This window comes from Meles meles, chromosome 1, assembly GCF_922984935.1.
Source record: "Meles meles chromosome 1, mMelMel3.1 paternal haplotype, whole genome shotgun sequence".
In the NCBI taxonomy this organism is placed as follows: Eukaryota; Metazoa; Chordata; class Mammalia; order Carnivora; family Mustelidae; genus Meles; species Meles meles.
In genome coordinates this window covers 42,169,763-42,197,505 of record NC_060066.1, presented here as the reverse complement: position 1 = coordinate 42,197,505, position 27,743 = coordinate 42,169,763, and the positions used below count along the sequence as shown (strand labels likewise).

The following is a 27,743-nucleotide window of genomic DNA, read 5'->3' as shown; positions in this document are numbered from 1 at the left end:
GGCCAGGTGAAGGCAGGAAGACCTTGGGGACTCAGCTCTGGCCTCGTTGTGGCCAGCAGCATATGCCTGTTCCCTTTCTTAAGTAAATAGGGCTCACAGGCAGTTATCCATTCAACTAGAAATTATGTAGGAGTAATACAAAGACAGAAGTTTATGACATGAACACTGCCTTATATGAGCTTTAAGTTCATTGCTGTTTGTAAAGCCTAGAACACATCAGTGATTTGTTTTAGGAGCAATTTAGTAAAGGTGTAGGTCAGATAAAGGAGAGATTAAGTAAAGGTTTGTAGCTCTGGTTTCTACTGTTTGCATGTAGGTACTACATGTTCAATCAAACTATTTAGTGAGCAAATATTTATTGGGTGCCTCTTATGTACTAAGGACTGTACTAGGTAAACAATACAACCACTATTCTGCTCCTCCCCACCACACACCTAAGAACTTGGAGTCTAGCAGGGAAGTTAGGCTGCTAATTGCAAGCAGGTGAGGTGAGGGCCTGGATGCTGATGCTGAGTGCTATGGCAGCGTGTAACACGGTGCCTACCAGTTCAAGGAGTCAAGGGAAGGCCCTGGAGAAATTAAATATATGTGTAAGGAAGTGATTTTTTTTTTTTGCAGTCTGGAAGGGTCTTTATTATTATTTTTTCAGCAAGCTCTACACCCAACATGAAGCTCAAACTCATGACCCTGAGATCAGGAGTTAGCATGCTTTCCTGGCTTGAGCCAGCCAGATGCCCCAGGAAGTTAAGTCTGATAGCTACAGGATTCATTATCTTTCTTGAAAGACCTGTTTTGTTTTTGTTTGTTTTGTTTTTAAGATTTTATTTATTTATTTATTTGTCAGAGAGAGAGCACACAAGCAAGGGGAGCAGCAGGGAGAGGGTGAGGGAGGTAGAGGGAGAACCAGGCTCTCACTGAGCGAGAAGCCAGGATGTGGAATTGATTTGAGGACCCTGGTATCATGACCTGAGCCAAAGGCAGACGCTCAACCGACTGAGACACCCAGGAGTCCTGAAAGATCTGTTTTTGGAATTCCCTGTGAAGATGTGATTCAGTTAGGTGTAGCTGGATAGCTTATGTAAAGAATAGGTAACTTCCGGGGCACCTGGGTGGCTCAGTGGATTAAGCCGCTGCCTTCGGCTCAGGTCATGATCTCAGGGTCCTGGGTTCGAGCCCCGCATCGGGCTCTCTGCTCTGCGGGGAGCCTGCTTCCTCCTCTCTCTCTGCCTGCCTCTCTGCCTACTTGTGATCTCTCTCTCTGTCAAATAAATACATAAAATCTTTAAAAAAAAAAAAAGAATAGGTAACTTCCGATCATAAGCCTCATGTCATTGTCCTTCCAACTGGTAGATATGGACACTACCAGACATGGCCACAAGATGGCAGTGTAACATCAATATAGGACTTAACCCCGTCATTGTTTGTAATAATAATTATAAATAAATAATAAATAGCTGTTTATTATTTTTATTATCATTTTAAATTAATTAATTAATATAATATTATTTTTATTTTATTAATATTTTAATATAATGATTTTTATTATTTTAAGTAAGCTCTATGCCCAGCTTGGGGCTGGAACTCACAACCCAGAGATCAAAAGTCGCATGCTCCATGGACTGAGCCTGCCAGGGACTCACCCCTAAAATACTTACTGAAAAAAGTTTTAAATTATCTATTCATAATTGAATAGTAATGAATTTACTTAAAAAACAAAAAACAAAACAGGGGCACCTGGGTGTCTCAGTGGGTTAAAGCCTCTGTCATCAGCTCAGGTCATGATCTCAGGGTCCTGGGATCGAGCCCCGCATCGGGCTCTCTGCTCAGCAGGGAGCCTGCTTCCTTCTCTCTCCTCTCTGCCTGCCTCTCTGCGTACTTGTGATCTCTGTCAAATAAATAAATAAAATCTTAAAACAAAACAAAACAAAAAACACCTTGGGGCTCCTGGGTGGCTCAGTCATTAAGCATCTGCCTTGGGCAGGTCGTGATCCCAGGGTCCTGGGATCAAGCTCCAGGTCAGGTTCCCTGCTCTGCCAGAAGCCTGCTTCTCCCCCCACTCTCCCTGCTTGTGGTCCCTCTCTCATTATCTCTCTGTCAAATAAATAAATAAAATCTTTAAATAGAAAAACAGTAATAATATCTTGAGGCTCCTGGGTGGCTCAGTCCGTTGAGCATCTGACTCTTGTTGGTTTCAGCTCAGGTCCTGATCTCGGGATCATGGGATCCAGCCTCACCTTGGGCTCTGTGCTCAGCTCTGAGTCCTCTTGAGATTCTTTCCCCTTATCCTTCCCCCTCTGCTTCTCCTCCTGGTCTCTCTCTCTCTCTCTCAAATAAATAAATAAATAAATAAATAAATAAATAAATAAATAAAATCTTTAAAATAAAAAAACAGTAATAATACTTCTTTGCATTTTTTCCACTGTAGCTTGAATAATTGTTGCACATACACAGCATATGAACCTTGCAAGATGTTCTGTTAATTACATATCACCATCATAAAAATGTTTGCTAGAATTTCACTTATTGTTATGATATTATTAAATCTGGAATCACCTAATTTGTGATTTTCCCTCATTCTAAAGTTTAGCACTCTGGCATCTTTCAGGCCACTTGATGAATTAATAATTAACTACAATCTTCTCTTCTCCTCTTCCTTTCACGTCCCATCTACTTTCTCCAAGTAGAGATGACAGCCGCCAGCACCCAAACAACTGGAAGCAAAGTGACGGAGTGCTGTTGCATGGGCAGCATGCTTGAGGTTAGGGTTTGCCCAGAAGGGGGAATAAGGAAGTGCTGGGGCCTGGCCATACTCGGATGAGTTGGTTACCCTGTTGGCGTCTAAAGCAGCAGAATGATGCATAGAGAGTTGGAGAGAGAGGGCGATGGAGAAAATGCAGTAAAGTATTAACAATCGAGACATCTGGGTGAAGTGGTTGTTAGAGTTCTTTATATGGGGGCTCCTGGGTGGCTCAGTCCATTGAGGGACTGCCTTCAGCTCAGGTCATGATCCTCAGGGTCCTGGGATTGAGCCCTGAGTCAGGCTCCCTGCTCAGTGGGAAGGCTGCTTCTCCTTCTCCCTCTGCCATTCTCACTGCTCATTCAACTCTCTCTCTTTCTCTCAAATAAATAAAATCTTTTTTTTTTAAAGTTCTTTATATGATTCTTGCAACCTTTTTTGTAGGTTTATCACTATTTAAAAAACAAACTGAAAAATCAACAGCAAGGTATCTTCTTGATGGAGTGGTGAGTTTGGGCTCTGGGATCAGATAAAATAGACTCAACTCCCTATTTTCTACTAACTAGGTGTGTGATACTGGGCAAGTCACTTAACTCTGCTGAGAGTCAGGTTTCTCATCTATAAGATGGGTACCTATTTATTGTGGGGTTGTTATGAGGCTTAACTGAGATGGCGTGTGTAAAATACTCTGCACAGTTCTGTGCATAAATAATATATAAATATATAATATATTATATAATATATATAATATACATAAATATATGTATTATATATATAATATATAAATAAATAAAATACTCTACCTGGTTTGTAAGTGATAGATAAGGTCTTTATTTGCTACTTATGTTTATTGTTATTTACTATATTAAAAATTAAAACAGAAATTTAAAAAATATTTAATTCATTTAAAAACCCCATGAATCCAGGGAACAAGGCTGGACTTAGAACATTCTAGAAATGTTCTAAGGAGCTGGGTATACTAAACTCGTTTAAAAATAAAAATAAAAATCTGGGCAGTCGTTAAGCATCTGTCTGCCTTCTGCTGGGGTAGTGATCCTGGGGTCCTGAGATCCAGCCCTGCATGGGGCTCTCTGCTGGGGGACTGGGGAGCCTGCTTCTCCCTCTCCCACTCCCCCAGCTTGTTTCCTCTCGCTGTGTCTCTGTCAAATAAATGAAAATCTTAACCAAAAAAAACAAAAATTAAATAAAATTTAAAAAATCTGTTGAATCACTACATTGTATGCCTGGAACTAATATATGCCTGAAACTAATATAACACTGTATGTTAATTGGAATTAAAATAAATAAAAATAATATACAAAAATACAAATCACAAGCCTGTTATATGTTGACATAATTTTTACGCGAAATGACTTATTTTCATTTAAAACTCTGATAAGGAGATGGCTTTGTTTTCCGTTCTTGCAAATCTCTTTCATGTATGACTAACAGATGACAGTGGGTTCTCATATCTGCTTCTGTTTTCGAATACTATACATCCTTTTGGTAAAAATATATGAAGAAAATCCAGCTTCACATAGATATGTAGTTGAAAAAAGGAGTATTTTGGGGTGCTTTTGCTGTCTTTGTAGGTATAACATGTAAATTCAAGGCCCGTGTTGGGTTCAGAGCTTAAAGAAAAGAAAAAGAAAAAGGAGTATTTTAAGTCTTTTCAGATAATTGTGGATTTTTTTCTTTGATACTACACCAAAACTCAAGAAAGTGTTTTTTCTTTTTTTTAAAGGTTAGTTACAATTTGGAATCTGCAATCATGTTGATTGTACTTTTCAAACTCTGCTCATTGATTATTGAACCTAATATGTTCTTCAGTGTTTAACTTGGATTCAGATATCTTCTTTTGTAAATTGGATTTTCTTGACAGCCCAGTTTTCTATTGGACTGTTTTTTTTTTTTTTAAGATTTTATTTATTTATTTGACAGATAGAGATCACAAGTAGGGAGAGAGGCAGGCAGAGAGAGAGAGAGAGGAGGAAGCAGGCTCCCTGCCAAGCAGAGAGCCCGATGCGGGGCTCAATCCCAGGACCCTGGGATCATGACCTGAGCCGAAGGCAGAGGGTTTAACCCACTGAGCCACCCGGGCGCCCCTGGACTGTTTTGTTTTGTTTGGTCCTTTCTTATTAAAAAAGACACACAGTGTATACGGTAAGATTTTAATCTCTGCCGTCATGCTGCTTAAATTCATGCTTAGCATCTGGCACTTAATAGCTGTTTTAAAAATTTCTCCGTGCCTGTTTTACACTCCTGAAAATGAAGACAATAGTGAACTCCACCTCATAGGGCTTGAATGAGATAATATGCATGTTATGGATTGAATGTTTGTGCTCATCCGATTTATATGTTGAAATGTTGAAACTCTACCACCTAACCTGATGGTATTAGTAGGCAGGACCTTTGGGAAATAATTAGGATTAGAGGAGTTCATAATGGTGGAGACTTCTTGGATAGGATTAATGTCCTTAGGAAAGAATTGGCTTCCTTTCTGCTTTGTCAGTTGAGGAGACAATGAGAAGTTGGTAGTCTGCCCCCCATAAGAGCTGTTACTAGAATGCAACCATGTTAGCACCCTGATCTTGGACTCTGAGCCTCCAGAACCGTGAGAAATACATTTCTGTTGTTTAAAAGACCTTCAGTTTATGATATCTTTTAATTTATTTTTAATTTTTTTTTTAAGATTTTGTTTATTTGACAGAGAGAGACACAGCGAGAGAGGGAACAGAAGCAGGGGGAGAGGGAGAGGGAGAAGCAGGCTTTGCGTTGAAGGGGGAGCCAGATGCTGGGCTCGATCCCAGGAACCCTAGGGTCATGACCTGAGCTGAAAGCAGCAGCTTAACAACTGAGCCCGCCAGGTGCCCAGCAGTTTATTGTATCTTGTTTAGCAGCCTGAATGGACTAAGACAATGCATGAATCCGTGTGCTTAAATCTGTGCCACAGTGAGTTTCACAAATAAGCATTGGCTACTATTATTAGATTTTTTTTTTTCTGCATACAAATCACGTGTCCAAAAGTTAACACCCTCTGGACATTTCCATTCTGACACCTAACAGGAGGTGCATATTCAAACATTTTCAACTTGAATTTCAAACTTTCTCTTAGCTATTCACTATACTGATAAAGGATGGAGACACAAATCAGCTACCATTATCAATGGAGTCAGGAATATGGGATCCGTCCTTTCTCCCCTCACCTTTTTATGCCTAACTGGTGAGTAAAACATGCCAAATTTTCCATGAAAATGACTGTTTAATCTCCCTGCTTGTATTTTATTAATTTAGTCCTCATGGTTTTATTAGTCTAATATATGAATGATTTCTTTAGAGCCTGGAATAGAATTGCACTAATTGGGGGTAGTGACCCAGTGATGGTTTTTACAGTGAGAAGAGGACAAGGAATGAGACCCCAGGGAACACTAAAATGAAAGAGGAGAAGCAACACAGAGCCCAGAACGAGGACTAAGCAGGAAGAAAAGAAAAGGCAAGGATTGCCACTGAAATATTTGATTCACTTTCACTTATGAAGGAGTTACTTCCATTTATTTTTCTTAAAACTTATGAATGCCTTCCTTTTTCATTCTGGAAAAGACCATAAGCAACTGATCTTATCCTTGCTTATCCCATGTTGGAAGCAGCCTGGATCCAGCTGAAAGTTCGCCAAAGCTATGGCTCAGCCCCTTCTTTGTTGGGAAATCTTGGGCAAATGGTAACTCTGGAACCTCAATTTCTTCATTGGTTAAAAGGTGTATAATGAGTTTGTTAGTAGGAGAAAATTAGACTCATGTATATGAAAATAATATGCAAAAAAAAGCACTATATGAGATCAGGTAACATGCATGTTCTAAATGTCAGGCCTTGTTTAAAAAGCCTAACTGGGGGCACGAGGGTGGCTTAGTTGGTTAAGCTTGTGCCTTGGACTCAGGGCATGATCCATCCTGGGATGGAGACCCTTGGGCTCCCTGCTCAGTGGGGAGGCTGCTTCTCCCTCTGTCCTTCCCCTCCTTGTGTTCTCTCTCTCATAAAATCTTAAAAAGCTTACCCGCATTATCTCATTTACCTGTATTATCTAATTTACCTGTGTTATCTCAAGCTCTGCTTTGAATTCTCTTATCAACCCTAAGATTAGGTACAAATATGGAAACTAAAGTTCAGAGAGGTTAAACAGCTTAACCTAGACTAGTTTGCACTCTTTACACAGCGCGTGTGCATGATCTATGAATACACTTTTCCAGATTTTAATTGTTAATTAAAAAACACATTACAGAATGGCGGTAAATGTAAAATGGGATTTACAATATCTCTAGCTGGGATATCAAAAGGATTAATTGAGCGCTAAATAAATAAATTGATAATAAAGGATAAATTGAGAGCTAGTCCTCAGAAGTAACAGAAAAGCTGGATCTCACTGTGGGGCATCATTCTGTCATCTTTCCGGGAAGGGTGGTCAGGGACGCTAGTGCCCAAGTCAGTAGGGCGCCTCCACCGAGCGGACCTAAGTGGGAGGAAATCTAGGAAATGGAAAGGGGAAATTGAAGGCACCGAAGACAAGATGTGCCTGGATCACAGTTTACACTCGTAGTCTTCGCTGTCTTTTGAGGACATTGACGCCTGCTGTATGAGGCTGTTGCATTTTCTTGCTGAGAATCTCCCAAGGAAGGGGGAAAGCCCACCTGCGACCCAGCTACTTTGCCTGTCGTCTCCCATGGCAACCGGGGAGGAGGCGTGATCTAAGGGCTGGCCCCGCCCCCCTACTCGACAAGTCGAACAGCGATTGGTCCGGTGGCGCGGCGGTGGCGTAAGGAGGCGGGCTTAAGCTCCGGAGCTCATGCTGAGCCGCGTCGCCATTTTGAGTTGTGTGGGTTTACAGGACGTACTGTGTGTGGCCTCACCCCGGGAGGTTCCGTAGAGCACAGGCTAGAGGCACGCGTCCGAGTGTCAGGTTGGAGCCGGGAAGCGTCCCTGGGGGTAGCGGCGGCGGGGGCAGGATGAGCGCGGAGGCGGCGGACCGGGAGGCGGCCACCTCCAGCCGGCCCTGCACCCCGCCGCAGACCAGCTGGTTCGAGTTCCTGCTAGAGGAGTCGCTGTTGGAGAAACATCTGCGCAAGCCCTGCCCGGGTAAGCGCGGCGCCTGCACCCCGAGGGGACGGGGACCCGGCCGCGGGTGCGGCCCGCCTGGCTCTCAGGACCAGCATCTCGGCCACGAAGCTGCGGGCGCGGGAGGCGCGAACCCGTGTGGAGCTGTGGCCCGGCACCCTCGCTAAGCATTCAGCATCCCAGAGCCGGGGCACTGCCGTGGAGGGCTTGAAAACGCAAAACCGAGGCCTTCCTCCTGCCTCTCGCGCCCTTGGCCCTTTGACTGTTTGCGGATTCAGCGTCTGCGACATGGTCGTGTAAGATTGCGTGGCCTGGAGAGGCTGGCTCTGACACACCCCTAGAGAACGCCGGACTGTGATCAGTTTGGAACGGGCGAGAAATTGCTGTTCTGGTGCTGCTCCTGACGCTAATTCCTTATATTTTAGGTTCTTATTTAAATGTTTTGTTTCTCAGAGAGGGGATTTTACCGATTATATATATACATCTATACGAACACACACATATATACACATGTACATATATACACACACATACATATAGATACACATATATTTCTATATTCCACGGTTGGATTGTAAATTAAAATGAGAAAATCTCCCAAGAGCAGGAAATGCTGTACAGTTGTAACATTGTTGTTTAATGATGGTCAGGATTAATATCCCAGTCGATGAGTGCTGTTAGGGAAGGAGGAAAACTCCAGGCATGTCTGGAAAGAGGTACTGGCCTGAAAAGGTAAGTTTCTTGAATAATATTTTGCTCCTAAAGTTCTTAAAGATGTAACTTGCTCAGTCTGTGTCAGCCTTAACTATAGAGACAACCCTGCCAGAAGTTAGTGGTTTCACTGGGGCAGTTTTACTGCCTGTATCATATTATATTTTAATTTTTTGCTTTCCATACATTTATTGAGTGCTTTCTGGGTGCCAGGCTTAATGCTTCTCATCTGTTATCTCATTTAATTTAGCCTTCATAATCTCAGGTATCTTTTGTTTTGCATTGATGGAAACAGGTGCAGAGAGATAACCTGATGTAGGTCGCACTAATTGTTAAAACAGTTCTAAAGATGACATGTCTTTCCTCTAATTAACATTGGTTATTTGATGATCTGGAAACCTATAACCATTATGTTCTTATTCTAAAGGTGTTTTCTTCTGCACCAGTCTCCTACCCTTTCTCCTTACCGCCCTTTTGGATCTCTGCTGTAATCCCTAAGCATACTTCTTAGAAATCATATTCCTTAGTTACTATAACTGCACAGCTGTTGGGAAACCATTTGCATCTTCATAATTAAAACTTAAATTTAAGATTTATTTTATTTTATTTTATTTTATTTTTTTACATTCTAGATCCTGCACCAGTTCAGCTTATTGTTCAGTTTTTGGAACAGGCTTCCAAACCTTCAGTGAATGAGCAAAACCAGGTGCAGCCTCCGCCTGATAACAAGAGAAATCGTATTTTAAAACTACTTGCTCTTAAAGTTGCTGCACATTTGAAGTGGGATTTAGACATATTAGAGAAAAGGTATACAATATTTAAAGAAACCTATTTTTGAAGTACTATTTAGATATTTTGGGTTATTTCTATGTATGCTTATGATAACCAGCCCTTAAAGTGCAAATTATTTTTCTGTGTTTTCTTCGTAAAATATGCAACTCTTTTTCAAAAGGTGTAAAATATTTGAATGCTAGATGAATTTAAATCACCTTTTGAAGTATAGACTTAGCCATAGTGACTTAGTTTATCATTATTACTTGATATGATGACTAGGGAAAATCCACACCTAAACAGTTTTAAATGTTTGTCTATTTTTACGTATCTGAAGAAAATGAATGAAAATTAATGATAGTTATTATGTAATATAGATGATTTGCTGTTAAATAAATCAGTTATTTTTTACTGGTCATAAATTAGTCACTAGCTCCCAAACTATTAAAAATATCTTAGAATCAATGCCTGTATTTTAACAAATAAGTACTGTCAAGGCTATGCTTAGAAAACAACTTGTTTTCCTCCCCTTTTTCTCACAATTTAAAGAGAAAGTATTTTGTAAAATTCAGAAACTAGGAAGGAAATAATAGTGAAGGGGAGATAAGTACTTCTAACATTTTTGTGTAACTTTTGTTGTTTTTCTCCCAATTTTTTTTAAAGTGATTTTTATACCCAACATGGGGCTCAAACTCATGACTCCAAGATCAAGAGTTGAGTGTTCTACTGACTGAGCCAGCCAGGCACCCCTCTCCATATACGTATACGTATGTGTATATGTATATATATACATATATATATTATTTATTTAAAGATTTATTTTAGGGGCGCCTGGGTGGCTCAGTTGGTTAAGTGACTGTCTTTGGCTCAGGTCATGATCCCAGAGTTGTTGGATCCAGCCCCGAACTGGGCTCCCTGCTCAGTGGAGAGCCTGTTTCTTCCTCTCCCTCTGCCACTCTGCCTACTTGTGCTCTCTGTCAAATAAATAAATAAAATCTTTAAAATATATGGTGTGTGTGTGTATGTTTATTTTAGAGAGGGAATTAGTGGGCGGAGAGGGAGAGAATCTCAAGCAGACTCCCCGCTGAGCTCTGCCCCGATACCACAACCCTGAGATCATGACCTGAGCTGAAAATCAAGGATGCCCAACAGACTCTGCCACCCCAGTGCCCCTTCTTTTTCCCCCAAATAACAATATCATGAACATTTCCCCCTTTTGGTTTTTTGGAGATAATTCCATCATGTGGAAAATTTATTAACTGTTCTTCCATTGATATTTAGTTTATTTCTACATTTTCACTCTAATAAGTCAGAGCCTTAAATATCTTTGTCCTTAAATTTTATCTGAATTTTTGGTTAGGTCCTTAGTACAGATTATTAAATTGCTGACTGAGGTGGTATAAACATTTTTAAATCCCATGATGCGTAGTGGCAGATTGCATTTCAAGAGAGTTGTACTAGTTTATGCTCTCATTGGTAGTCTTTAAACACTTTTTCACCACCTTTCTGCAGTGTTAAGCATTAGAATTAAAGGAAAGAATTCTTTAATCTGAGGAAGAGCCTGTCCATTAATAGACTGGAGGTGTATCAAGAGATAGTGATGTGTACAAAGAAAGTATGATGTATATGATACAGGTAGAAATTGAGCACTGATGGGATATTTAATAAGCAACTGAAAACTTTTTAGATGTGAAATTGATACTGTGACTATGTTAATTTTTTAAAGTTTTATTTAAGTCATCTCTGCATTCAAGGTGGGGCTCAAACTCATGAACCCAAGACCAGGAGTCACATGCTCTTCCAACTAAGCCAGCCAGGCCACCTCCCGGCCCCGTTCAGTTGATTTTTTAGAGATCTGTTCTGAAACACTTAAGGAAGACATGATTTAATGTTAAAAATTTGCTTCACAGTAGTATAGGAAGAAGGGAAGTAGGAATAGAGATGAGACCAGATTAGCCATCAGCTGATAATTGTTGAAACTAGGTGATGGCACTTAAGGGTTCATTATATTCTTACTACTTTTGTGTATGTTTAAATTGATTTCATAATGAGATTTTAAAATTTTGAAATTTAATATTTCTCTGAGTTGTTGGGACAGGTGAATAAAGTGGCCCTGTGGATTTTGTCCTTTAGCAATTTAATTATGTTCAGTGAAAATACTGAATTGTGCATTTTATGCCTCTTACGCAGACATGAACCTTTAACTTCTTTCTTTTAAGTTTGTCTGTTCCAGTATTGAATATGCTACTCAATGAATTGCTGTGCATCAGTAAAGTTCCTCCTGGGACAAAGCATGTGGACATGGATCTGGCCACTTTACCTCCGACCACTGCCATGGCTATCCTTCTCTACAACAGATGGTAAATTTTTTCATAGACCTAAAATGTGTTGGGCAGCCTCTTTTTAATTGCACTCTGGCCTTCAAGGGTATGCCTTTTTTTTTTTTTTAAGATTTTTTTTTTTTTATTTATCAGAGAGAGCACAATCTGGGGAGTGGGGAGGAGGCAGAGGAAGAAACAGACTCCTCGCTGAGCAGGGAGCCTGAATTGGGGTTCGACTCCAAGACCCTGGCCCAGATCATGACTTGAGCCAAAGGCAGATGCTCAGCTGACTAAGCCACCCAAGTGCCCCTCGGGTATGCTTTTAAGGGTCCCCTATAACTAGAGGTCTCTCAGAGGATCTTGAAAACTGTGAGTCTGATGGTGGAGAAAATTGATGACTGCATAGTTGAGCATTCTGATAAAAATGTGGATGATTTATGAAATTTTTATCTGAATTAAAACTTCGGATAATTTAGGTGTTCTAAGGAGTACTTGAAAAAATAAACATTTATAATATTAAATTTTCTTTTTTTTTGTCTTTTCTTCAGGGCAATTAGGACAATTGTTCAAAGTAGTTTTCCTGTCAAACAGGCAAAACCTGGGCCTCCTCAGTTAAGTGTGTAAGTTGGCAGATATGACGCTTTGTTGGCACTTTTTTCATCAGAGTTAAAAAAAAGTTTTTCTTGCAAATTTTTAAAAATCCGTGGTACAGAAGGTGTAGAGTAGAACCCAGAGGGCAGAAGGCCTGCATCCAGGTAGGTTTGAAGGAGTTGGAAGGGTAAGAGAATCAGGTAGGGCTTTGGACATCTAGAATAGAGAGCTCAAGAAAGATGGGGGGGGGCGGTGCTTTGTGAATCGTGCCTTTCATCTTTGGTGTTAGCTCATCTGCTCCAGAGTATTAAGATTTCTTCATATAATTAAATTTATGTGAAGGTGTATTTGTTCTGTACATAGGGAAATTGTCTTAATATGTAAAATTGATAGGAGTCCGAAAATTAATTACTGAATTTATCTGTATGTGGAGTTTTAAACCTAATACTTAAATTTTAAGTAGTTTACCCAAATTTGGGGCTAGAGAGCATAGTTTCTAACTTGATATAAATGAGCTTTTGCTGTCAGTAAGTTTTAGTTTTAAATTGAGAGTTATTATTTTTTTAAACACAAAGCAGATGGGAAAATAATGGTTAAATAAGCATCATAATTGAGTTTTTGTGGGTTTTTTGTTTAATTTTTTAAAAGATTTATTTAGAGTGTGCAGGTGGGGGTAGGGGCGGAGGGAGAGATTCTTCAGACTCCCTGCTTAGCACTGAGCTTGACTCAGGGACAGATCCCAGGACCCTGAGATCATGACTTGAACAGAAATCAAGTTGTTGGATGCTTAACCAACTGGCCCCCCAGGTGTCCGAGTTTTTATTTATTTATTTATCTTTAAGCGTGAATAGAAATAGCATTAAAACCATTTTTATTTCAATTCCAGCTCACTTTGAATAATGCTCTGACCCTTAGACTTTGAGTAACATTTGATTCTTTTCATTTTCTCTTTTAGCATGAATCAGATGCAACAGGAAAAAGAGCTAACAGAAAATATTTTGAAAGTAGTAAGTATTGGCATCAGTTACAATTTCATATTTCCGGGTTGCATGGCAGAGTATGTTCACGTGCTGCTTATAACCTTGAGTATATGAGAATTTGCAAGGTCTAGAAGCAATGACGTTTAGGTTTTTACTGTTAGAACATAGTTTGGTAATAATTGTAAATTGTACAGCTTTTCAGTGTTAATGGTGGTGCTTTACCATTTTTTTGTCGAATTGTCATGATACTTGAGATTAGAGAAATCAATCCTTCAGTGATATTTTTATATTTAATATTTCCCAGAATTCTATAATAAGCACATATTACTTATATTTTAAAATCACTTCTGCAGTCAGGAAAATGTAGCAGTTACTTTTTAAATCTAGTCAATATAAAAGTAGAAATATGGGAGGGACCATAATTTAAAAGTGATCTCTAATTCTTTAACACCTACAATGTGCCAGAGATACTCCATAAAGTCCAGGAGCTGGGAGAGGAGAGGGAAGATAAGAAACCATCTATATCTGTATAAAATTAACATGCTCCCTAGTAGTTTGAATGTGGAAGAAAAAAACCTGCATTATTTTTGTTACTAGTGCCTACTAAATAGCTGACACAGCGATGCATACAAACATTTCTGGAATAAATCAGTGGAAGCGAATCTTTTAAAGCATTTTTCTTTCAATTTTCTATTTTTAAAAAATCTTTTCTACTTCATACGTTCTAATTTCAAAATAGGAACTTCTGTATTTTTTAAAATTCAAGATAATCTCAACAGATGTAATTGCACTCCTGTGTTAAAAATTTTTTTTAATAACTTAGTACAACAAGCTACTGAGTATCCTGTAAATATATTTTGGTTAATTTTCTGTGATTTCTGTATTTTAATAATTCTTTTATTGAATTCTTGTAGCTAAAAGAGCAAGCTTCTGATTCTATTTTGGTGCTAGAGGCAGCCCTTAACTTAAACAAGGATCTTTATGTCCACACGATGAGAACACTAGATTTATTGGCAGTGGAGCCAGGTATGGTAAATGGAGAAACGGAGAGTTCTACCGCTGGATTGAAAATCAGAACCGAGGAGATGCAGTGCCAGGTATTTATAGCTGTGTTTAATCAATGCGTGGCAAATTTTTGGAGGACCTTAAGTGAGGTCATTCTAGCGTTATTAATTTCTGCCTTTGTCTCTCTGATTTTGACTTAAGATGCTTTTTAAAGGGGCGCCTGTGTGGCTCAGTGGGTTAAAGCCTCTGCCTTCGGCTCAGGTCATGATCCCAGGGTCCTGGGATCAAGCCCTGCATCGGGCTCTCTGCTCCACGGGGAGCCTGCTTCCTCCTCTCTCTCTGCCTGCCTCTCTGCCTAGTTGTGATTTCTCTCTGTCAAATAAATAAAATATTAAAAAAAAAAAGATGCTTTTTAAAACTTTGCATCATATTTATTTTTTAAAAGATTTTATTTGAGAGAGAGCATGAGCACATGCACAAATGGGGGGCCTTGAGGAGATGGGAGAGGCAGGGGGAAGAGCAGATTTCCCGCTGAGCAGGGAGCCCAGTGCTGGGCTCCATCCCAGGACCCTGGGATCATGACCTAAGCCAAAGGCAGATGCTTAAACGACTGAGCAGCCCCAGCACCCTTTTGCATCATATTTAATTTGTAAATTTTATAAGACTTAAATTTTCCTAAAAAATATAAGGGAGGGGCGCCTGGGTGGCTCGGTGGGTTGGGCCGCTGCCTTCGGCTCGGGTCATGATCTCGGGATCCTGGGATCGAGTCCCGCATCGGGCTCTCTGCTCGGCGGGGAGCCTGCTTCCCTCTCTCTCTCTCTGCCTGCCTCTCTATCTGCTTGTGATCTCTCTCTGTCAAATAAATAAAATCTTTAAAAAAAAAAAAAAATAAGGGAAATTTTGTTTGATTTATCATCTCTGAAATTGTTTCCCAGTCGTGTTTAGGAAACAAGAGTTTAAATATTGAGAATGCAAAAAAAAAAAAAAAAAAAAATTGAGAATGCAGTGAGCATGAAACTCATTTTACAGTTCACTCATATTATTAGATAATTAAACGAAAAAAAACCCTGCAAAACAAATACTGTGCTTTGAAAAATGCAGACTCCTGGAGAAAGTAATTAGTTTTTTAAGGCTCTTAAGGTTGTCTGCTTTCTGTAACTCTGGGCTCTAATCCCTTTGACAGGTTTTAGTTGATGTTGTGAGAAATTCTGTATTTATGTTGTCTTTTTCTCTGTTGGATTGTAAACTTTCTGCGGTGTCTCTTTTTAAACATTTTTTTTTTTAAAGATTTTATTTATTTATTTATTTGACAGAGAGAGAGATCACAAGTAGGCAGAGAGAGAGAGGAGGAAGCAGGCTCCCTGTGGAGCAGAGAGCCCGATGCGGGGCTCGATCCGAGGACCCCGAGATCATGACCCGAGCCGAAGGCAGCGGCTTAATCCACTGAGCCACCCAGACGCCCCTCTGAGGTGTCTCTTTTTAATGTGTGTTTGCACCTTCTTCACTTTTAGCACAGAACCTTGAGTATGATAGAAATTTTAAAACTTTCGAGAGCCGCCTAAAGAGGGCCGTGAAGATAGTGCATTTTATATTCCGTGTTCTTTTCTTTGTGTGAGTTGGCATGTTGTCTTTTTTAAAAAAAGTTTGGTAGAAGGAAAAATTGAAATAAGATGGGATCGGGAGGGAGACAAACCATAAGAGACTCTTAATCTCTCAAAACAGACCTGCTGGGGGTTGGAGGGGTAGGGAGAGGGTGGTTGAATTCTGGACATTGGGGAGGGTAGGTGCTATGATGAGTGCTGTGCAATGTGTAAGCCTGATGATTCACAGTCCTGTACCCCTGGGGCAAATAATACAATATATTTTAATAAAAATAATTAATGAAAAAAATCGCAACAGTTTGGTAGTTTATTTTTAAAAAATTAAAGTAAACTTTACCCCCAAAGTGGGGGTCAACTACCCTGAGAGTAAGTCTCATGCCCTACCCACTGTGCCAGCCAGGTGCCCTTGCATGATTGCTTTAATCACTGTTTCCCATTCTGAAATGAGCAGGAATAACCATAACTTGCGAGGTACCTTTTCAGATTAGCTGGTTGCAGAATTGAGGTCAGTCAGTTTTTCAGTGCCTGATGAGATGGAGGTCACAGTTGGAATAGGAGTAGTGAGGACTGACAATTGGTAACTTCTTTAAATTGTTAATGAAACTTGCATGTAGGGAGGCTTCTGGTACGTAGTATCTTATCACTGAGAGTCTGTTTAAAGATTATTGGTAATACTTCTGATTTTCACCGTAGACTGGGTGATATACATGAAAACCAGAACTCTTAACATCTCAGTGTGCTAGGTAAGCTATCAGATATTCTCTTAATTACAGAGCTGAGTCCTGATTCTGTGTCTTGAATGGCAAATTAGTAGCAATATTCACTTCCTGGCATAGTAATATTTAAAGTGCATTCTTTGTATTACTAAAATTTACCTGACCGAAAAGGAAAAAATCTTTACATTCATTCCCCTGTAAATCTGAAAGTATTTATTGTCCTTTAGGACCGCTTTATTATCAGGCTTTTTGTTTTTAACCTATTGACTACCTCTTGATTATAGAATTTAAACTTGTTTTATTTTTTTAATTGGGAGTTCAAGCTCATGCCCTGGGATCAGGAGTCATATGCTATAATGAGCCAGCCAGGTGCTTCTAGAATTTAAACTTGTTTTAATGGAGGTGCCCAGCTGGCTCAGTTGGTGGAGCATGTGGCTCATGTTACTAAGTTGGAGCTCCATCTTGGGTGTAGAGATTACTTAAAATCTTAAAAATTTAAAAAACATGTTTTGATGGCTAATTAATATAGTAATACTTGAAAATACCCTTTTGGTATCTTGTACTCTGACTTTATCTGGAAAGGGGAATTACATGAAACTAATATGTATGTATGCATATGTGTATAAATATCTGTATATCCATTTCCTTTTTTTTTTTTTAAACTTCTTTAGCACCTCTTTGTTCCAGGTGTGAGGAAGTACTCTAGAATGAAAATCAACCAGACATTTAATGGGGACTAAATAGTGGAAAGCAGTATCGTAGAGGTGGAGAATTCATCCTGATTAGCTCAAGAAGATGGAATATATATATATATATATATATGGCATAAAAGTAAAGCATAAGTTCTAACGCATATCAGACTGTTACAGCTTAGGAGTTTAGAGGAGACATAAGTACCCATTGGCTAAGGCTGGTTTTGTGTAGATGGAAATAAAGGGTGTGGAATGAAGTTTATTTCTAGGATCTGATTATGGGTGGGAAATTGAAAAGGCTGGTGTGGTTGAAATCAAAGTGAGAGATTTGGAGAGAGAAATTAATCTAGATTCTGAGACCCTTAATGATGAGGACAAGGGATTTGAACTTTCTCCTACTTGGGGGAATAATTTGAAGACTTTTTTTTTTTTTAAGATTTTATTTATTTGACAGAGAAAGAGATCACAAGTAGGCAGGCAGAGAGAGAAGGGGAAGTAGGCTCCCCATCGAGTGGAGAGCCCTATGCGGGGCTCGATCCCAGGACCCTGAGATCATGACCTGAGCTGAAGGCAGAGGCTTAATCCACTGAGCCACCCAGGTGCCCCATTTGAAGACTTTTTAAAGAAAGATCTGTCTGGGTGCTTGTGTGATTCAGTTGGTTGAGTGTCTGACCCATGGTTTCTGCCTGGATCATGATCTCCAGGTTGTGGGTTGAGCCCCACAGCATTCTCAGCACAGAGTCTGCTTGAGATTCTCTCTCCCTCCTTCAGATAAACCTTAAAAAAAAATTCGGATTTGTCAGTGATATGTAGAATTAATTTGAAACAGGATGTAGGGAGCTGTAGGGATCTGGATTTGAGCCTGGGCTCTGCCAGTACTTGGTTATATGCCTGTAACCAGACATTGTCACTTTCTGGGTCTTGTTCAGAAAATGATCTGAGTCTTTGAGTTCTGCATTTGGTGAATCTAAGCATGAATTTAAAAAGGTTCTTGAAGAAATAAACAGATTCTATTAGTACTTTTCCTGTTGTTTTTTTTCTATTTTTTTATAGTTCAAATTTCTTACTATTTCACTCTGGCCATTTAGTTGCTCTCCCCCACTTTAAAGAGAGTGGAGATTGGGCCGCCTGGGTGGCTCTGTTAAGCGTCAAACTCTTGGTTTTGACTTAGGTCATTCTCTCCCTTTGCCCCTTCCCCCACTTGTGCACACACCTGGCGCTCTCCCTCTCTCTCTCTGTGTCTCTAAAATAAGGTCTTAAAAAAATAAAAGAAGTAGAGATGGTAGAGAATTCATTATGATGGTGGACGCAGCAACGGTGATAGTAACATCTAGTTTCCAGCGGCAGCCCTAGCAAGAGTATAGCTCGTTGCTGCTTTCTGTGTAGTGCTGGTGGCCACAGGTGATAAGAGCTTTGGAGTCTAGTGTTGAGATGACTGCAGTGCTCACTAGGTCACTTTGGGCTCTCATCTGGCTTCTTGCCTCACTTGCCCCTTTTGTTTTTCAAGCCTGATTCTTTGGCCCAGTAATTCTAAAGGTCACCTGAAATCTTAAGAGTTAAATCTATTTACTGCTTAGGGCACCTGGGTGACTCAGTCCTTAAGCGACTGTTTTCCGCTCAAGTCATGATCCCAGGGTCCTGGGTCCCCACATCAGGCTCTGTGCTCAGCTGGAAGCCTGCTTCTCCTTTTCCCACTCTCCCTGCTTGTGTTCCCTCTCACTATGTCTCTCTCTGTCAAATAAATAAATAAAAATCTTAAAAAAATATATATATTTACTGCTTGAATCAGTCCACTGATTCTGTTGCTTGTGACTAAGAACGTTGTTTCATTGCTCACTGAAATTTTTTTTCCTATATATGTACCCATGTTTTGCTGAGATAAACATAATTTTGTGTTTTGTTAGCTCTTAAAAATGAAAAGTTACTAAACAAATTTCATTACCATTTTAGGTATGTTATGATTTGGGTGCAGCATACTTCCAGCAGGGCTCTACGAATTCAGCTGTCTATGAAAATGCCAGAGAGAAGTTTTTTAGAACCAAAGAACTAATTGCAGAGGTAAGTATAGTGATAACAGGCACAAGATAATCAGTCCTTAAAAAGTCCGTATGTTTTTGGCTTTTTCTGATGATAATAAAAACAAGTGTTCATTGTAGTACCTTTGGTAAGTTTTAAAAATTACTGAAAATATTTTGAAAATCTGTAATACTACTGCTTAGAAATTACTCCTATTGTCATTTTAGCTTATTTTCTTCCTATTTTCATTCTTTGTTTTTATACAGATAAGCTTAGACTGACTATATTTATCATACTGTTACCATGCCTAAGTCTTTGGATAGAAACTTAAATGTATTCTCTTCTGTATAGATGAGCTGAGATTTACTTCATTTCCCTAATATTTGGGCATTTATGTTTGCTACTTTTATTTATTGTAAAGCTATGATATTTCTGTCTCCAAGCATAGGTGGTTACTAAATTTGGAAAGGCTGTGAAACATAAAACCGAGTTGCTTTCCAGGTACATTTCTCTCAGGGTTCTCTCATCTGCAGGGCAATGTGTCTTTCCTTTTTCTTTCCCTTCCAGTTGCTAATTTGGTTGGATGAAATAACAGTAACTTTAAAACATCTGCATTTCCTTAATTCTTAGTAAGGGTGAACTTTTTCATGTTTGTCACTGCATTTTTATTTATGATTCTGGCAGCTGAATTTTGAAGTATATAACTAGGTTTTTATGTGCTTGGTGCCTAGGAAAATTCCTATTTCAGTCTCTTCTCATCAGAGAAATTGATTAAATGTTCAAGAGATTTACTTTAAATCTATTCTAGACCTGTTGGGAATTCCCATTTTCCCTTGTCCAGGCATTCATCAGATTTGTTCTCCTCTTATGTTTTCTTAAGTATCTTAAGTTGTTTTTCAACAGTATTAGCTTTTTGTTAATGTCTTAATTGCCATATCTACGTAGAGTAATGACGTCTGCTTTTTGTATGTTGGTCTGAAAACTAAACCAGAAGTCAGCAAACTTTTGTAAAAGGCCAAATAATAGATACTTTAGCCTTTGTGGGCTATATTCAGTTTATGTTGCATATACTCATTTTTTTGTTGTGTTTTTTGTTTTTGTTCTTTTCCTTTACAACCTTAAATGTGGTTTTTAGCTCAAGGGCTCTACAGAAATTGGCCACAGGCCAGATTTGGCCTGTGAACACTAGTTTACTAACTCATGCTAATTTGTTATGGTTCCTCCATCCCTGAATTTTCCATTACATTTTCTTGTACTGTTAAAATGCATTGAGTGGGTACTAGACTGTTGTTTTTGTTACATTGATGGATAATGATGTTTACTTTTTACTTTGCAGATAGGTTCATTATCTCTTCATTGTACCATAGATGAGAAGCGGTTAGCGGGCTATTGTCAAGCATGTGATGTTCTTGTACCTTCTTCTGATAGTACATCTCAACAATTGACTCCGTATAGTCAAGTCCATATTTGTTTGAGATCTGGCAACTATCAGGTAAGATGTATGATAGGGTTGTAATAGGGTAGTTGAAAAGTTTTGGAAACCAGACAGAACTGAGTTCAAAATCTGGCATCACCATTTACCAGCCGTATGATTTGGGGCAAGTAAAACAGATTGACCTCTAAAATGGTGGTAATAGTTAACTCATTTCATAGGCTCCCTATGAGAATCAAGTGAGAAGTTGTAATTTATAAACTAAGCAGTGCCTTGTACAAATATTGACTCATTTTGATAATATCCTTTCTTGAAGGTCAAGAATTTGCCCATATTAAGTAAATTTTTTTTTTTAAAGATTTTATTTATTTGACAGAGAGTGAGCTCACAAGTAGGCAGAGAGGCAGGCAGAGAGAGGGGGAAGCAGGCTCCCTGCTCAGCAGGGAGCCTGATGCAAGGCTTGATCCCAGGACCCTGAGATCATGACCTGTGCTGAAGGCAAAGGCTTAACCTGCTGAGCCACCCAGACACCCCTTAAATAAATTTTTAGTTAAGTCTTGTGTCTGGCTTAAAAGTATAGCCTTATAGCCCAGCCTTGTTAGTCACTGCAGATATTAAGACTGAAGAAGAAAGTGACCAAAGTGGTGTTGGTAGTTTTGATGGTCTCTTACACAGCTTGCTTTACCAACAAGTGTGGTTGTTACCTCAGTTTTACCCATGCAAAGTGCTTAAATTAGTCTTGAGATTTTTATTGCCTCCTTTGGGTATATATTTTTAGTTTTATAATGAAAATCACTGGGAATTAGCATTTGTACTTTTAAAATCTTTATTGGAAAGCTTTCTTTCTAGAAAATGAATAGTGCCTTCATGTTAGCTCAAAGCAGGAGTCATGAAATGACAAAGCTATAGCATATCTTTAGTTTTGTCTCTACAAATAGGCTTTTAACCAAGCTTTTTATTTATTTTTAAATTAAATTAAATTTTTTTTAAAGATTTTATTTATTTGAGAGAGAAAGAGCACAAGCAAAGGAGAGAGGAAGAAGCAGACTCCCCACTGAGCAGGGAGCCTGATGAGACCTTCGATCCCAGGACCCTGGAATCCTGAGCCAGGCAGATGCTTAACTGACTGAGCTACCCAGTTGCCCCTGAGCTGAGCTTTTTATTTTTAGTTCACTCTTAAATAGAATTGATTCCCACCCCCCCACCCCCCACCCCCCCACCCCCCCCACCCCCCACCCCCCCACCCCCCACCCCCCACCCCCCACCCCCCCCCAGAAAATAAGAGCAGGGATAGTACTTCCTCCCCTACCTTTTCAAATTCTGCTTTGCCTTTGGGAAGAAAAGTAACCTTTCTTAAAGACAGATTAGATACAGATGGACTTATATAAACATCTTTTAGTTATATATCCCTAGTAGAGGCTTATGGAAGGTGGAAATCAGTTACGATAAGATTCAGAATCCTAGGAAGCTCTCTGGAGTGGTAAACCTTTGTAAACAAGACCTTAGAAATACTACTCATGGATAGGCATATGTTAACTGTGAATATAATAAAAAGCCAACATTTATAAATCAGAAGGTATTGCAGTGAGTAGCTAGGAAGAGGAAAATCACAATTTTATTATAATTCTGAAATTTATCCCTTCAGTTATATATACAGGCGTATTGTAGAAATCATATTTAGCCTGTTTTTAAAAATAGGGTTCTATTTATATAAACTCTGTAGTTTTTGTGCTGATCGTGTGGTTATATGGGGGTGCCTGGGTGGCTCACTTAAGCTCATTTAAGTCCAACTTCTGATTTCTGCTCAGGTCATGACCCTGGGCTGGTGGGATCTGAGCTGCCTTCCATGTTTTGACTGCCCTGGGAGTGAGCTTAAGTGAGGCTACTTGGGATTCTCTCTCCCCCTCTCCCCACCCTACCCCCAGTGAATGAATGAATGAACGAATATAGTTTTATTTGAACAGCTATAACAAATGTGTCTTCTCAAATGTGGGAAAAGGCTGTCTTGTCTGTGTGTGGGCCTACACTACTCATGTTTTGCTATGGACAGTGCTTGCTCTCTAGTTGTGAAACCACCTTGGTCAGTACTTTTGTGGTGGTGACAGCTGATAAGCTTTAAATGTTTCCAGAAATCCTCTTTCCTATCTCTATTATCCTCCTCTTCAATTGCTTGATTAAGAGCCGAGACAAAGTCTATATGGAATGATACAGGTTTTTTCTGTAATTCACTAATGACTATATTTTAAACCATTTAAATTTTTTATTATTGTTTCTTTGTGTGCTTTTTCCAGCTCAGTTATTTTAACTGTTTTAATATTTTTAAAAGTTTGTTGTATGAACCTATGTTTAAAGTGGATGAGAAGAGGGGCGCCTGGGTGGCTCATTGGGTTAAGGCCTCTGCCTTCGGCTCAGGTCGTGGTCCCAGGGTCCTGGGATGGAGCCCTGCATCCGCCTCTCTGCTCAGCAGGGAGTCTGCTTCCCTTCCTCTTTCTCTGCCTGCTTCTCTGCCTACTTTTGATCTCTGCCTGTCAAATAAATAAAATCTTTAAAAAAATTTTTTTAAAAAGTGGGCGCCTGGGTGGCTCAGTTGGTGGAACTACTGCCTTCAGCTCAGGTCATGGTCCTGGAGTCCTGGGATCGAGTCCCGCATCGGGCTCCCAGCTCACTGGGAGTCTGCTTCTCCCTCTGACCTTCTCCTCGCTCATGCTCTCTCTCACTGTCTCTCTCACTCAAATAAATAAATAAAATAAAATATATATTTAAAAAAAAAAGTGGATGAGAAGAATTTTTACAACTTTTTTTTTTTTTAAGGATCTTAAAAATTTCTTTGAGAGAGAACGTGAGTGAGCACAGAGGGAGAGGGAGAAACAGACTCCCCACTGAGCAGGGTTCGATCCCAGGACCTCAGGATCATGACTTGAGTCACCCAGCACCCTGAATTTTTACAACTTCTAATAATGTACCTGGATTGCTTCTGATTGATTGATTCTTCCTTTACCTCTTATTTTTGGTTCATGATCTTCAGTTTGAAAGAGCAGGGTTTGGGGGTGGTGGGTGGCTGTTTTTATCCTCAATCTAATTTTAAAGTTTTAAAAAAGATTTTCCTAGTAAGATGATTTTCTTTCCTAGTTTCATGATTTTCTTCAGTATATATTTTCCATTATAGAAAGACTTTTTTTTCCCTTCTTTTTGGAAAGGCTTTTAAAGTAAAGAAACTTTGCCATGATTTTTGAACTGGATGCAATTTTATGTCTGTGTTCTAGGATGTGGTAAAGATTTTCATTGAAGATAACTTGACCTTCAGTTTACCTATCCAATTCCGGCAGTCAGTACTAAGGGAACTCTTCCAGAAAGCTCAACAGGGGTAAGTAAGGAAATTGGAGAATTATTTTCTTATTTTCGGATAAAAGAGCAAGTGCATTTGGGGTTTATCAAAAATAATGTCCAAATTACCTATAAGACTGTGACAGTAGTTTCACCTTTATTAGTAAATGGGAAATTAACACAGCCAGAGGAGCCACTTTAATGTTCATCTAATCCATTTTAAAAGCACTTGGGAAAAATTAGCAGAATTTGGTTCTGTTAACTAAGCTGTAACTAAATTGTCCCTTGACAGTTTTAAAACTTTTCTGTTCTGCTCTATCCCCACCCTTGATATGTGCCTGAATAACCTAAAATCTTACCTCTCAAGGATAAATAACTCATTTTTGTCAATTTGGTTTTGTAATATATACCTTTTATTAAAAAGAATGTATTAGTGGATCTACTTTTGTATTCTACAGAAATGAAGCTCTAGATGAAATCTGTTTTAAAGTCTGTGCCTGTAACACAGTCCGTGATATATTGGAAGGTAGAGCGATTAGTGTTCAATTTAACCAGCTATTTCTTAGACCTAATAAAGAGAAAATAGACTTTCTTCTTGAGGTAAGACACTTTTTCCCTTTTTGATTTGTAATTTTGCTGTAAACTTATCAATGACCTCTAAGTTGTCAAATCCAGTGCCCTCTTTTCTCTGTTTATCCGACTTGCCAATGTTGGATACTCCTGACAGACCGCGCTTTCTGTCCTTACCTTCTGCTAGAGCTCTTTGTTGATTCCCCAGTATCAGGTTTTCCTCTGTCGTTCCTTGACGTCTCTTTTGCTCTCCCTTTAGTGTTTCTGTTTACAGTAGTTTTGTTTTTGGCTCAGTTATCTCATACCATTTCTTAATTCGTATTTAAAGCTTCAGTCACGTGTTGACTAAACATTCCCAAATCATAACTCTAACCTCTTCTATGAGCTCCAGAATCTGTGTTTTTGTTGGATCTTTCTACCTCTTTAGCTGTCTTAATATAACAGACATTGAGAGAAATATAGAAAGCACAGTTAATACCAACTTAGTTCCAAAAATACAATATTGCCAACACTCTAGAAGTCCTTTTTATTTTTATTTTTTTTTAAAGATTTTATTTATATATTTAACAGAGAGACTGTGAGAGAGGGACCACAAGCAGGAGGAATGGGAAAGGGAGAGCAGTCTTCCTGCTAAGCAGGGAGCCCAATGTGAGGCTTGGGGCTCGATCCCACAATCCTGGGATCATGACCTGAGCTAAAGGCAGATGTTTAACGACTGAGCCACCTGGGTGCCCCAGAAGTCCTTTTTATGCCTTTTACCAAACCCTCTCCATCTCCCTTTGAGGAAACCACTATCCTGCCTTTTGTGATAATTTTTTTTTTTTTGCTTTTCTTTATAGTTATGTCACCTTTGTATGTTCCCTAGAAAATATTCTTTAATTTGCATTTTTCAAACTTTATAAAAATGAAATCATACAAAATGTATTTCTTTTCCTTCATTAAAGAATATGTTTATCAGATTTTTTTCTAAGTTGTATGCATTTATAATTGACTTTTTTGTTGCTGTAAGATGTTGGCCGCTTAATATATTGTTTGTAACTATTTTCTATCTTTTAATCTTATTGATGGCTTTCTTTGCTATGCAGAAGCAGATGTAGGCACAATTTGTTTGTTTTTTGTTGCCCTTGCCTTTGGAGTCAGCTCCAAAAAAAATCATTAAGACTGAGGTCAAGGAGCTTACCACTTATGTTTTCTCCTAGTTTTACGGTTTCAGGTCCATTATTCAAGTCTTTGTCCATTTTGAGTTAATTTTTATATGTGGTGTATAGCAGTGGTCTACTTTCATTCTTTGCATGTTGCTGTCCAGTTTTTCCAGCACCATTTGTTGAAAAGGATTGTCTTTTTCCTCTTTATTTTCCTGCTTTGCCAAAGATTAATTGACCATATAATTATAGGTTAATATCTAGGCTTTCTGTTCTGTTCCGTTAATATGTGTCTATTTTTGTGCCAATACCATACTGTTTTGATTACTATAGCTTTGTTGGGGTTTTTTTGTTTTGAGATTTTATTTCTTTATTTGACAGAGAGAGAGAGAGGGAACACAAACAGGGGGAGTGGGAGAGGAAGAAGCAGGCTTCCCACTGAGCAGAGAACCCACTGCGGGGCTCCATCCCAGAACCCTGGGATCATGACCTGAGCCAAAGGCAGCCGCTTAATGCCTGAGCCACCCAGGGGCCCTGGTTACTATAGCTTTGTAATAGAAGTTGAAATATGGAATTGTGGTGCTTTTCTTTTCTTTTTTTAAGACTGCTTTGGCTTTTCAGAGGTGGGTGGGTGGGGGTGTGTGTGTGTGTGTGAGATTCCATACAAATCTTAGGATTGTTTGTTCTAGTTGTGTGAAAAATGCTGTTGGTATCGTGATAGGAATCACAGTAAATGTGTAGATTGCTTTGGGTAATATAAACATTTTAATAGTACTTGTTTTTTCTGATCCATGAACATTTCTTTCCATTTCTTTGTGTCATCTTTGTCTGCCCCAGGACCCTGAGATCATGACCTTAGCCAAAGGCAGAGGCTTAACCACTCTGAGCCATCCAGGCGCCCCAAATTTTTTAAATTTTTAAAAAATTTAATTCCAGTTAACATACAGTGTTATATTGTTTTCAGGTGAACAATATAGTAATACAGAAATTCCATGTATTATTCATCGCTCATCAAGATAAATGTACTCTTAATCCCCTTCACCTTTTTCATCCATTTCCCCACCCACTTCCCCTCCGGTAGTCCTCTAGATATTCTCTGTAGGTAAGAGTCTGTTTTTGTTTGTCTCTCTTTTTTTATTTGTTTTGTTTCTTAAACTCCACATATAAGTGAAATCATATGCTATCTATCTTTCTCTGAAGCTTAGCTTTATACTCCCATTCCATCTACGTTGTTACAAATGGTAAGATTTCATTCTTTTTTATGGCTGAGCAATATTCTGTTGTATCTATACACATCTTGTTTATCCATTCATCTATCATAGGATGTTTAGGCTGCTGCCATAGTTTGGCTATTATAAATAATGCTTAAATAAACATGGGGTTTATCTATCCTTTTGAATTTAGTGTTTTTGTATTCTTGGAGTAAATACCCAGTAGTGCAATTACTGAATTACATGGTAGTTCAGTTTTTAATTTTTTGAGGAATCTCTATCCTGTCTTCTGTGGTAGCTGCAGAAATATGTTAATTTTAAGGGTTAAACTTCCTTGGCTTGCTTGTAGTAAACTCAGCTAAGTCATGACTTTTTAAAAAATTGAGTTATAATTGACATGTAACATTATATTAGTCTTAGGTATATGTTCACTTTTTAAAACATATTGCAGGATTTAGTTTGTGATATTTTAAGGTGTTTTACATTTGTGTATGAGGTTGATATAGCTGTGTTTTTTTGTTTGTTTGTTTGTTTTTTCATATCCTTCCTTTGATTTTGGTACCAAGGTCATACATACCTCATAAATAAATTGAGGGATCTTTTTCCCTTGCCTGGAAAAGTTCTCATAAAAATGAACTCATTGCTTCTTTAAGTGTTTGGTAGAATTTACCAATGAACTATTTGGGCCTGGAGATTTTTTGTGTGAGGGAAGATTTCTGGCATTGCTTCAGTTTCATAAGTGGATATAGAGTTAGTGTATTTTTCCTGATTATCTTTAAGAGGTTATTTTTTTAAAGAATTTATCCACTTAATCTGA

General features: G+C 38.9%; 1 protein-coding gene across 2 annotated transcripts in view; it reads left to right on the top strand.

Annotated features, from left to right (window-relative positions):
- Positions 1-7,582: 7,582 nt before the first annotated feature.
- Positions 7,583-27,743, top strand: part of INTS8 (integrator complex subunit 8) — a 50,365-nt gene continuing 30,204 nt past the window's right edge. For both annotated transcript variants that reach the window (XM_046002774.1, XM_046002765.1), the window contains exons 1-10: positions 7,583-7,864; positions 9,187-9,361; positions 11,545-11,685; positions 12,195-12,266; positions 13,193-13,244; positions 14,132-14,314; positions 19,182-19,289; positions 20,584-20,739; positions 23,943-24,043; positions 24,462-24,603. In XM_046002774.1, the coding sequence (XP_045858730.1) occupies positions 7,735-7,864; positions 9,187-9,361; positions 11,545-11,685; positions 12,195-12,266; positions 13,193-13,244; positions 14,132-14,314; positions 19,182-19,289; positions 20,584-20,739; positions 23,943-24,043; positions 24,462-24,603 (1,260 nt within the window). In that variant the 5' untranslated portion in view covers positions 7,583-7,734. The remainder of the gene's footprint in view (positions 7,865-9,186; positions 9,362-11,544; positions 11,686-12,194; positions 12,267-13,192; positions 13,245-14,131; positions 14,315-19,181; positions 19,290-20,583; positions 20,740-23,942; positions 24,044-24,461; positions 24,604-27,743) is intronic.